General features: G+C 32.9%; 1 protein-coding gene across 2 annotated transcripts; it reads left to right on the top strand.

The window, feature by feature from the left end:
* Positions 1-6,551: 6,551 nt before the first annotated feature.
* LOC18052853 (65-kDa microtubule-associated protein 6) lies at positions 6,552-12,496 on the top strand. Of its 2 annotated transcripts, XM_006448014.2 has the most exons (13): positions 6,552-7,030; positions 7,189-7,346; positions 8,270-8,473; positions 9,196-9,462; positions 9,741-9,956; positions 10,034-10,189; positions 10,265-10,424; positions 10,537-10,688; positions 10,949-11,036; positions 11,117-11,190; positions 11,273-11,347; positions 11,597-11,954; positions 12,055-12,496. In XM_006448014.2, the coding sequence occupies exons 2-12, from the start codon at positions 7,272-7,274 to the stop codon at positions 11,933-11,935; spliced, it is 1,806 nt and encodes a 601-aa protein (XP_006448077.1). In that variant the 5' UTR covers positions 6,552-7,030; positions 7,189-7,271; the 3' UTR covers positions 11,936-11,954; positions 12,055-12,496. The 2 variants fall into 2 exon arrangements, with proteins under 2 accessions (XP_006448077.1, XP_006448078.1); XM_006448015.2 differs by having other exon boundaries at positions 6,552-7,346.
* Positions 12,497-12,794: the final 298 nt, after the last annotated feature.

Below are 12,794 nucleotides of genomic sequence, written 5' to 3'. Positions count from 1 at the left end.
AATACATTTGTAGACTTATTGATTATGATTTTATAGCTTTTATTATGAAGATACACTTTATGATCCGGTCCAACAATAATGATAAGCATGCATATTATTGCGACAATTGATGGTATTAATGCTGGTAGATCACATGTCATTCGATAATAGCGTGTTGGATATGGTATGTGAACATGTTAATTTATTTATGCTCCGATTGCAGTTCAAATATCTAATTAAATCACTTGTTATTCAGTGTTTCCCAACTAAACCATTTATATATATATATGAAATAAAGCATATCTTTAGGAATGTTCATGAAGAAACTTAAACTCAATGCAAGGATATGTGTACATACAAATTAATTATGTCAAGAGTAATGTTATATTTCCATACAATCAAATCATTTGGGATACAAATTATGTATTATATTTTAAATTTCTAATTATGTATGTGTGGTATTACTTTCTTAAAAATATTATCCCTAATAAACATATACTGATGGTTTCAAATTTTAAGAGTATTTTTGGCATTGCTGTGTTGTAACTTTTAAACTGAATTTACTTTATATAATATACTTTTACATCATAGTTATGGATTTTTCTTCCAACAATTATGGTTTAAAAATTGTAACACTTTAATACCAAACAAATCCTACTTACATTTTATTGATAGTAAACTTTTTGGTTAATATAGGGATGCGAAAATTACCCGCCAACCTGCCCAAACCCACCCGCTGCGAATAATTTTGCAAGTTGTGGTTGAGTTTGGTATTTCAAACTTAAATCGACTGCGGGTTATGGGTGTGTTTGGTATTGAGAAAAAATTCGCTAGGTACCTGCACGGGTATCCATCAACCCGCATTCTTTATTTTAATTATTTATATTTTTTATTTTAATCATAAAAACTACATTAAAAGAAATTAATCATACATATATCTAAGTTAAAATTTCTAATTCCTAAACTCAACTTATCTCACTACAACATATATACAATAAGCTTTTAATAATTTTACTTTATTTGATTTTGTTTGTTTTGCCTTAACAATAATTGTATAAAATTTACTTGTTAATATTATTGATAATACTTGTATATTGATTAAAAGATGAAGCAAGACATTGATATTAGTGATGATAATTTGCCTACAACAGAAATATCTTATGTTAGACTAATATATTTTGTGTATTTTTTATATGTTGAAATTTTAATTTCTTATTTACATTAATAAAATTTAGAATTGAGTATTGTTTGTGAGTTTTTAGGCTATTGCTATGTATATTTATAGTTTGAATTATATAACTTAAGTTTTTATGTATTATTAAAAGTATATCTTTTTATATTCCTGATTTTAAATTAGAAAACCCGCAAAAAATCCGCTACGAGTTGCGGGTGGGTTGGTAATTGTTAAAGCCCGAAATGGGCAGGTTTTTCTATAAAAAAAAAAAACCATTGCGGGTTGCGGGCAAGTTTGGTAATTTAATTTTTTTACGGGTGTGGATTTAGTAATAGTAAACCCGCAGCAGGCGGTGCCCATTGTCATCCCTAGGTTAATCTCTCTCTCTTCCTTTCTTACGATTATAGAAATCCCCACATGGGGGTCTTGGGGGATTTTTCTCATTGGAGAGGGTATATGAACAATATTATATCTAATTTCTTATTCGGGAAAAAAGATGAACACAATTTTTTTAATTAATTTCTTATTCGGGAAACAGACAGGGATAAAATGAAATCCTTATTCCCTCCCCATTTTAATTTTTATTTATTTTTTTAGAATTATTAGTGAATAAACAATAAAATTTAAATTTTAAAATATTAAATATTAATGCAATAACAAATAACAAAGACTAGCTAGGTGCTAGCTGCAGCATGAATAATTTGTAAAAAAAAAATAAGTGAGACAGTGAGAGAGTAATTGAGGATTTGATTCGTAGATTGTGGACTTATAAGGTTGTGTGCTTTGGGTTGCGGTTAAGTTTAAATTGCATTAATTTATATTGTTGGTACAAATATTTCATCATAGCCTAGTAGCATGTTGCGCCTTATCTCATCATACCTCAGTACCTCGTCGCATCGTCGGTGGCCGAGTAGCTCAACTCATCAAGTCGTCAGCTAGCAGCTCGACTTGCAATGTTTGTTGTACCATAGTCAGTGGCCAAGAAATATCATTGCTAATGGATAACACTCACGTCAATATTCTATAAAAATTATATTAATTGAATTTTGTTTGGAAAAGTATTATTTAAATATTATATTTACAAAAAGTTTGATGCAGTAAAATGAAATAAGACCTATTCATAATGATTGAGTAAAATGAATTATGACCCATTTATGATCATTATCATTTTATTTTATATATTTTTAGGTTAATATGATTATATTAAATAAAAAATAAAAAACGTATCAATTATTTGAGTATTGGGGACCTTAGAGATTTTTTGTTATTATTCAAGGATCCTCATTTCTTCCCCTCCAACAAAACAATTCTGACGGAAATAAAAAAGAGACAGAGACATACAAAATATCATAAATGAATGGGAGGACATCAGTCCCTTCCCCACCCTTCCCCTCCACTCCCAAGTCTTTTTCTACAAGAAAAGAACGTGGAAATTTTGGTAATACATGCATCTGACTGCCTCAGCGTCGCTAGTGATAAATAAAAAAAGCGGATTTTTCGGGGAAAAAGATAATTAAAAATGATTATATTATATAAAAAGTAGAGGAAAACAAAAAAAGTAGATGAAATATCACATCGTTGTTAGCGAGTGATAAGATAATGGAGCTCTAAAACCGCAGGGCGGCCTCCATACGCTTATAAACTCATTTATTTATTTTATTTCCCGTACAATATTGTATCGTTTTTTTTTTTTTGGAGGAGAACAAGATACAATATTGTATCGTTGCTGCCTGCATATGTAACTTTTTTTTTCTTTTTTTCTTTCCCATTGTTTACAAAAGAGATATAAAATCCGAGTTTATTTACAAGAATTTATATTTAAATTATATTGTATCTTTGTAAAACTATTATTGTTATTTTAGTTAGTTATTAAAAAAAACTAGGGAATTGTTTGGTTTTATAGTATTGGTGGTAGAGTTGAGGGATGTTTAAGTTTATATTTAATTCAAACATATTTATAGAAATTTAAGAGTTTTAACTCATACTAAAAAATTAGTTCAAGAGTTAAAAATTACCTGAACCCTATATTTTTAATCTAAGATTCATTTTCATTCAACGTTAGATGTTATTCTTAACAATATCTCTCGTTTTAGTAACAATTCCATAGGGTGACTTTTAATCTTTATTTCCTTAATTATGAACTAATTTCAATCATCAATAACACCTGTACAACTGAATAGAATTAGATTTCAACAGTATCGACAAGAAAAATACACATATGCATCTTTTTGTTTCCTCCTATGGTTATTGTTAGGAAATGATACTTATTTATCTTAGAATCAACAAAAATTAAATCAAAATTTTAACCAAAAAAAAAGGAAATTGGGTCAATGAACAATAAAAATTTCAGTAATGTTAGGAATCCTAATGTTTAAATCCCACCTTAAATTTCAATGTTATGTATTGCTCTCAAATTGCGAGTTAGATGAATAGATATTGAGATGGCTAACATTGCTTCAACAATTAAGCTATCTTCTTGATATTTTTCAACAGCCAACTAATGACATCCTAAGTGTTCTTCGGCATGTAACTATTTTAAAAGACAAAAAAATACTGAGAGAGGCGACTTCATGATTGGCAACTCGATTTATTGGTGACACATTGATAATTAATCTTCAGCTATAATTAATTATCACGTCCATTTTTAAGAAAATGACATATCTTATTATTTGGGTCTGGATTAAACCAGTAGGTATCGTGATGATCTCAAGATTTGCAAAGCTAAACCAATATTAGGTGCAAAATTAAGCGAGATTAAGAAATGATCAATTAAGCTAAATTAACAGGAAAAAAGTTAGAAAAGTTAGCAACAATTTATGAAATGAAAAATAGGAAAAACAATTTTCGGGAACTCTTGATTCATCAAGACAGATAAAAGCTATAAAATAGTTCCAAAATTGAAAAGTCATTAAGTACTTCAAATAAGATTGAGGAAAAACTGAGATTATATATTTAATTCTAAAAGCCTAGGGATATCTCGAGATGTAAAATTGCTTGTGTTAGGACAAATATGAGCTCTGATAGAAAAGATATCTCACATCGGATGAGAATTATCTTGAACTATGTATATAAATTAGAGACAATCCTCAATTATTGAACATAAATTACATTCGTAGAATTTTATATGATATTAGAGTCAAACTTATTTACAAGTGGGTCTACATTACCTTTATCACGTTACAAGATTAATTAAAAAGATTAACGTACACACGACGGGCAGAGTTAAAACAAAATATTCTACAACGATCGAGAATGTATAGTCACAAGTAGAGAATTTGATAAATTGTAACTGAGCTTAATTTAGGAATGATTGTCTAAAGGGTCAACTGTGAACTTGCCTACTACATATTAGTGGTGGTAACATGATAAGTCTAAAGGTCCAACACGTGAACTGGCCTTAGTACAAGATTAATGGTTATTGCTGGTCTGATCTTGACAAGAGGCAAGAGTTAATCACCACATGACACAATATATTAATTTACAGCTCTATTCTCTCATAATTTAAAAGACAAAATTAAAATTATCTGTAATGAATAGAAATTAATTTCAGTTTCAACCTTGCCATCAACTATCATGGGCATACTTCTCAATTGAAATAGGAGCTAGAAAAAAGAATGAAATCCCCTACTTTGATCTCCCAATACATTATTAGGTTGTGCGACATTGTACACAACAAGCCATGATTAGAGGTTATAGGACTCGCAGCACAGACTCTAATCATAACTTGCTATGCGCGACGTTGCGCACCATAATGTGCGCGATGTTGCGTGTTGGATCAAAATCCATTATCTATTACATAAAAAGGAAAAAGAAAATTCTATATTCTACGCGAAGCAAAACAATAAAGAGTCTTATCCCTTGATAGTAAAACATTTATTTATTTATTGTCACAAATTGAAGATTTTATTTCCCTTTGTTGCTGAATTTCGGCATGGCAGGTACTACTACCATGTGTTAAAAAAATTTGATGTCATGGAAAAGGTGGAGATGAGTTAAGAAACAAGCTATTATTTCCCTCCAAATTTTCAGTAACAATTAAAGAACTGTTCATTCATTTACAGGATAGTTTAATTTCGCTATACATACACACCGGTTTCTACACAAACACTTAATTAAAGCAAGAACGAATCAAACTACCCTCCAATTAAGTGTTTGTGAGCGATTCTTTGCTTTTCCACAAAGATAAACACTTAATTAATTGCTCTCTCTCTCTCTCTCTCTCTCTTTAATTTTTGTGGGTGATTGTTTTTAATTAAAAGAAAACGCACCACTTAAGCTAATTTGGCAAGAATCAAAGTGGAAAAGCAAGAACGAACCATGACGAATGACTGATGATGGTCTTGATTATTGAAGATGAAGGTCTCGCCACCTCTAGCCATGCAAAGGAAGTCTTTTATCTTTCTCAAACGAAGGTGTAAAGATTTTTACCATAAGTTACAATATTTCGCTTTAATCAATCATTAAAAATCTAGTTGTTGCACAAACCTTTTCTTATAATAATCACATCACGTTATTTACATGTCGGTTAACAGTGAAGCTTAAGTTGGTATCTTAGCTTTTTACCCTTTTTTTAAATAATTTAATTTGCTAAAGTTTCGAACGCTTTATATATTTTTGGGAAAGAACGTCAAAGCTTACCTTTATTTATTATTCTTCTTGTAAAAAATAATAATGTCACGTACACATTAGCCACACAACTCACGATACTATGTGACGCTAATAACTATAGCAGTCACGTTCTTCATTCTCGAAATTAAATTGAGCTTGCTGTAGAAAATTGAATTTCAAACTAGAATTAGCTTGTATTCCACTAATATTTATGTCTCAATTATATGCGCGTTGAGACAATCACTTCGAACTTCAGCAGGTCTATTTCCCTTAAAAATAATTAAAAATTACAGACTAAGTGTTTGGAAAATAAAACTTGAATAGAAACAAGATAAATTTGAAAATTGATTTCTCGTATAAGATAAAGGGGGTCAATGATTGAGTCAAATAGAAACCCTCAAATAATTTTAAAAAATACGTGTCGATTGTGTCTGCAATTGCATGTACCAACCGGGTTACAGTTATACACCGTAGAATAGATAATACGATGAAAACAAAAAAATGAAAATAAAAAAAATCAATTATTTGTAGGAAATAAAAAAAAAATTATCACCCCATTTATCAAAACTTCAACATCAAAACAGCTATATTAGAGTCGGTGGAAAGAGAGTAACGTATCATATTCTTCTCTTCTCATGACGCTCGCTGCTTGTCGTAGATTTGCACTTCTGTTATGATTGGTCCGTGAAACGCACGCTCTCGTAAAGAGAATGAAAATGAGACACCATGTTGTTATGATAAAATTTATAAGCCAGTTGACACTTGAGAGTTCACTGTATTGTTTTTTTATTTGTTTAGAACTGAGTTTGTGAACTCACTGTCACTTACTCACTCACTAGACTCACTTCCCAAGAAGACAGAAAGTGAAAGTAGAAGGAAAAAAAAAAGTGGAAATGATTTTGGGCTAAAATGCGCAGCTCATTTGCTTGTTTTATTGTTTAAGCTTCATCTTCTTTCCTTTTATTTCTACTTCTTCTACCTGCTACAATTGGCGCATTTTAGTTTAACCCCACCACACATCACCCACAAGCACAACACAAACCCTAATAAGATAAATAAATAAAAGAAAAAAAATCCATTTTTTTTTACCAATCTCTTTGTATGTTAGGCTTTTTAGCTTAATCCCTTTTATTAACTGGCAATCATTATCTTTTGGTTTCTCTGTTGCCAGTGTACAATTTCTTTTCTTTTGTGTTATTATTATTTTTATTTTCGTTTTCACTTGGAAAGTTCAGATCTGGGGAAGCAAAGCTGAAGCTTAAGCTTAAGGTTGTTTCAAGTAACTGCCCCTTTGAGTTTGGTTTCTTGGATTCTTTTTGACTTTTATGAACGACAAGAACAACAAAGCCACTTGCTTTCTTTCTTTATCTCTCACATTCTAATTCTAGTCTTTCTTTGTTGCTTCCTCCTTTTGTGTTTCCGAGAAGTAACCAAACCCACCAACCTGAGAAAAGAAGAAACTTTAACTCGTTTCTTGAATTCCAAGAGAGAAAGAGATCAAGTAGAAAAAATGCTGGCGATTGGGAGTCCTAATTACAGTGTCCGTACAAGCACTAGTTGCAATGCTTTGCTCAGAGAGCTTCAGGTCTTTCCTCTTTCCTGTTTTCTCTTTACTTCTTTTCTTTGGGTTTCTTCTTCTTCTTTCTTTTGAATTTTTTCTTTTTGATATAATGATGTGTTTTTTGAGACAGTTTATTATTATTATTATTATTATTATTTTTGCGGCATGTATGTCAAAAAGGCAAAAGCATTGATTGTTTTACATTTACCGTCATATCATTATGGGTCTAGCCCAAGTAAGCCTACCTGTGAAATGAATTAGGATTTCTTTTAGGTTGTTAAATTAAAGGCTCTTTCAGAAGTGATCTGTAGTATTACGTTTACCCGAGTTTTAAACTTTTTGCTCAAACTTTTTTCTTTGTTTCTAATTTTTGTGGTTATTTCTTATTTGTATAGTTGGGTTACTATAATTTTCTTGAATTTTTTTTTATAAAATTCTGTTTTACTCCAGGCGTACCTATGTGGCTTTGTTCTTTGTTGGTACACGTGTTCTGTTATCTGTTTTAGGCTTTGTTGGTGATAGTCCTTGCTCCTTAGGTGGTTGAATTAGCAAACTGTTTAATTTTTTAACCATCATTATGTTGATGAGTTCTGTTGTTTTTAGGTGGGCCTTACAGAAGATTAGTGCATAACTGGTAGTTTGATTTTGTGAATGGTTTCTCCCAAAATGTTTAATAAAGTTTCAGTTACCATTTTTCTTATAATAGTCATTCTCCACTCGGGTGAAAATAATTCCACTTCAATTTAATTAGTGATTTGTGGTTTAATGGTTCCGGAAAAATGAGTGTGGTCTGTTCAGATTTTCATGTAGTATTCTCTACTTTTTGTTTATTAAATAAAATGTAATTTTGCTGTTATATCATTTGATTGTAAGCCATTTTATTGCAAAAGAGCATTTAATATAACTCATGTTTTAATGCCTTTATTTATCTATTGTAATGAGAGCAGCAAATATGGAGTGATATTGGGGAGAGCGAAGCAGAAAAAGACCGCATACTAATGGAGTTGGAGAGAGAATGCTTAGAAGTTTATCGAAGAAAGGTTGAGGAAGCTGCCAATGCCAAGGCACGTCTTCATCAGACTGTTGCAGCAAAGGAAGCTGAGCTTGCAACTCTCATGGCTGCTCTTGGGGAACTTAATATCCACTCACCGGTAAAGTGAATTTCCTGCCTCTAAATTATCAAAGATTCATGTTTGTTCTATTGTCATCTTCTCACTCCTTTTGTTGTATATTCTATTTTTGGTCCTTTTGGTTTTGTATATGTATGGTGTTTTCTTTGATTCTTCTGTTAGAATCTCATGTACAGAGATTCATTCGCTAACTCTGTGAAGCCATTTGCCCCAGTGATTATCCAACAAGTGTTCTGTGCCATCTTTTGGAGAATTTTAAGTTCAAAATGGCTGGAGAGATTCAATCGAGATATGTGTTTGCTTAGTAATTTAATAAGTTTTGCATAGTTCTCCAAAGAATTTTGTACCCAAAATCAAGAAAGGTTGAGAAAAGTGGAAGGCCTTTGCTGCAATTCTATGTTAACTACTATTTTTGTGGCATTTGTGTCTCCTTGCATGGTCTCTAATGATAATTAATACTTGAATAAACTGAACTGTTTCGGTAGAAATTATGGCTGATACTAATTTTACCTTTGTAATGATTGGCAAAATAAATTTTACCTTGATAATTAATGGAAACTTTTGTTCTGGATCCATTTATCTTTTGGGTTATCATTATTTGTTGTCTGTATCTTTCTTTTTACCTCTCTGCTGCCCTGCAGAGTTTTTACTCTGAGCAAAGTATAAAGTATGCAACCAATTTCACTATTTGAGGTCAAATCCATATCTTGTGCTCTCTTGATCCTAATCATAACAATTTGCAGATTCAGACAGAGAAGCGATCAATGTCATTGAAAGAAAAGCTTGCCTCCATTGCACCCTTGGTAGAGGACCTGAGAACCAAGAAAGAAGAACGAATGAAACAATTTGCTGACATAAAGGCACAAATTGAGAAGATCAGCGGAGAGATTTCTGGCTATGATCATCTCAGTAATTCTCTGATAAATTCTTTATCTCTGGAAGAAGAAGACTTGTCGCTAAGAAGGATTACTGAATGCCAAACACATCTTCGCACCCTTCAAAAGGAGAAGGTATGCATGTAACAATAGCAACTGAGTTTGAAGATTTTAATCAGAATGTGTGCAGGCTTAGTGGATGCTTGTTAATTGTCTAAATGATTGTGTGATTGAAGTTTATCAAAATTACTTATGTTGCTGGTTAGTGCCTTTGGCTGGATGAATGATCAATAAATGCCCTCATGTCTTGATAGAAAATAGCTCACATATTTAGTGCCTTGTGCTGATATGAATTAAATATATATTCGTCAAACATTTTGTTAATTAATGGGGATGCTTCATGCTTTTTGCAGTCTGATCGCCTGAATAGGGTTTTGGAATATGTGAATGAGGTGCATTCAATCTGTGGTGTGCTTGGTTTGGATTTTGGCCAAACTGTGAGTGATGTGCATCCAAGCTTGCATGGGACTGCCATGGGGCATTCCACAAACATCAGTAATAGCACATTGGAAGGTTTGGAACATGCAATTGTCAAACTGAAAGCAGAGAGAAAAATTAGAATACAGAAGGTAATGGAGATATTCCTGTATTACTTTATTTGCTTTTACCTGAGCTATTTGGGTTAAAACCATATTTTGATCTGCAGCTGAAAGACATTGTGGTGTCACTCTTTGAACTTTGGAATTTGATGGACTCACCAATTCAAGACAAGAATAGCTTTTCTAAGATTACTTCCATTCTTAGACTATCAGAGTCTGAAATTACAGAACCTGGTGTTCTTTCAACTGAGGTTATTGAACAGGTCTGGATGCACTCCCAATTATTTTTTGTTTTATTATTGGAAATCAGATCCTCAAGTTTCTCTTCTCTTTCACAGGCTTCAACAGAAGTGGAGAGGCTTACTAAATTGAAAGCAACTAGAATGAAAGAACTGGTCTTGAAAAAGAGGTCAGAATTAGAGGAAATATGCAAAATGACTCACATTGAACCTGATACCAGTACAGCTGCTGAGAAATCCAATGCTATGATAGATTCTGGTATGATAATTTATTTTCTGACATGAAGGATGCCAACTAAGATCTTTCTGTTTTCTAATTATACAAGTTGATAAGCAAGGAAATATATAATTGTCTGAACTTGTGTTTTCAGGTCTAGTAGATCCTTCTGAACTGTTGGCCAACATTGAAGCTCAGATTATCAAAGTTAAAGATGAAGCACTTAGCCGGAAAGATATAATGGACAGGATAGACCGATGGCTTTTTGCATGCGAAGAGGAAAAATGGCTTGAAGAGTATAATCAAGTAAATTGAATCTTTTGTATCAACGTGTGATGATAGGACAAACTCTCTAGATTTTTCTATTTTGGCTTTCTTCTCCTCTACTTCTTCCATAACTCTTGCTTCAGAGTAATAGTATTTTAAATTCTGCCTCTTCTGATTTATTATTTAGCACACTGTAGAAGTTGTTTGAATTAGCACAACATCAGTGATTGACAAGCCATTCATTACAGTTAGAGTATCTATCTTGCTCCTATTTTGAAAAACTTTTTGTGTAATTACAGGATGACAACCGGTACAATGCTGGGAGAGGTGCACACATTAATCTTAAACGTGCAGAACGAGCTCGAGTTACTGTGAGCAAAATTCCAGGTACTGCATTTTTTTTGATGTTGCTATCATTTATTTGAAGTTGGAACTTGTTTTGTTAGCTAATGTGGTGCTCTTTCCAGCAATTGTGGACAATCTGATAAATAGAACACTTGCCTGGGAAGAAGAGAAAAAGATATTTTTTCTATATGATGGGGTAAGTTCTAATTTATAGCTAGGTATATTCTGGAAATGCTTCTTTTGTTGCTTATTTTAAAATTGTATGTGATTACTTGCAGGTGAGGTTAGTGTCAATACTGGATGATTACAAGCTGACCAGAGTACAGAGAGAAGAAGAGAAGAAGAGATACAGGGTAATTGAACCAAATGTTGTTATATTTGTGTGTTTGTATAGATTTCTGTTGTGTCTAACCCAAAAGTTGGCTTGCGGTTTGGAAAAATGATCTTAGGATCCTTCTTGTATTATGACATAGTAATTATTGATCTAAGTTTAATTGAAAGAACAGGTCTATTCAGAATTATAAAATATCCAGATGGGTCCCCACGTTGAGTACTTCTGTTGTTTTCCATGATGGTGATTTAATCATATCAAATTTTCACAGGATCAAAAGAAGATGCAAGATCTCCTCCTGACAGAGAAAGAAGCCATATATGGGTCAAAACCTAGTCCAAGAAAATCTAACAGTTTTAGGAAGCCAAATGGATGTCGTGCAAATGGAAATGGATCAATGACTCCCACACCTCGTCGGTACTCAATTGGTAGTGGAACTCCTGAGCTCCTCACACCCCGATCCTACTCATCGCGTCAAAATGGACACTTTAGGGAAATGAGAAGGCTGTCAACCGCGCCACTGAATTTTGTGGCCATATCGAAAGAAGATACAATGTCGTCATACACATCTGTTTGTGGTTCTGAGCCAGGGTCTCCCCCTCAGGGTTGAAAATGAGTACCTGGAAGTGGTATGTTATGCTCTACGCTTTACCCTCTGCTTACTCTGTTATCTATGAATAATCTAAATCCTTGCTGCATTGCGTACTCTCTCAATTTGTGTCATCACAGGAACACCGGATCATTGCAATTTCAACAACTGTACACGCAATTAGATCAGTGGGAACCTTGTGAATATGGAAAGGACTGTACACAGTGTATGATTGCCAATTGTAGGAGTATTCAGACAAACGGAAACTGACATTTGAAGACGTGCATTTAGGCTTTATTTGGGGTTAACACAAATAGGCAAATACTTTCGGAACTTGAAAACTTGTATGTGGAAATAGGCTAATGTGGAAATGTTATAGTAGTAGTATCGACCTTGTCTTTTCTGTGGATTTTGTTTGTGTTTTGCTTGTTCATGTAAATATGTATCAGTGTGATGAACTGTTTTCATTTTGGTGAAGGAAGTTTGATATACTTGGAAATGTAGTTGTAGCCTAGCCTGTGAGGTCTTCGTGAATTGTGATGCTGCTGTATGAATGTCATATGTGGAATCTGTTCTCTTTTTGTTTTAAAATTCACGTTCTCAACCGATTAACATTGAAAGGGTTGCAATTTTTTTTTTTTTTTTCTGTTCTTTGGAGAGATGAAAGGTTTGTACTTTATACCTTGTGGTAGTAGGATTACTTTTTGATTAATTACGCACCCATTGTTATCGTCAATTGCAAAACGACGAGTTCTTACGAAGGGATTGCTCAAAAATACTGGAGCAGACTGGACCCAGCTAGCCGGGCTCGGGATTGAGCTTCGATCAGATCCGATTTCTCTCACTCAGACCAAGTTAAAGTCGAAAACCCAAATTTTAT

This window comes from Citrus clementina, unplaced genomic scaffold, assembly GCF_000493195.1.
Source record: "Citrus clementina cultivar Clemenules unplaced genomic scaffold, Citrus_clementina_v1.0 scaffold_2, whole genome shotgun sequence".
NCBI classification, from domain to species: Eukaryota; Viridiplantae; Streptophyta; class Magnoliopsida; order Sapindales; family Rutaceae; genus Citrus; species Citrus x clementina.
Note: the sequence above shows the minus strand (reverse complement) of the source record. Positions and strands in the feature narration are given on the sequence as shown.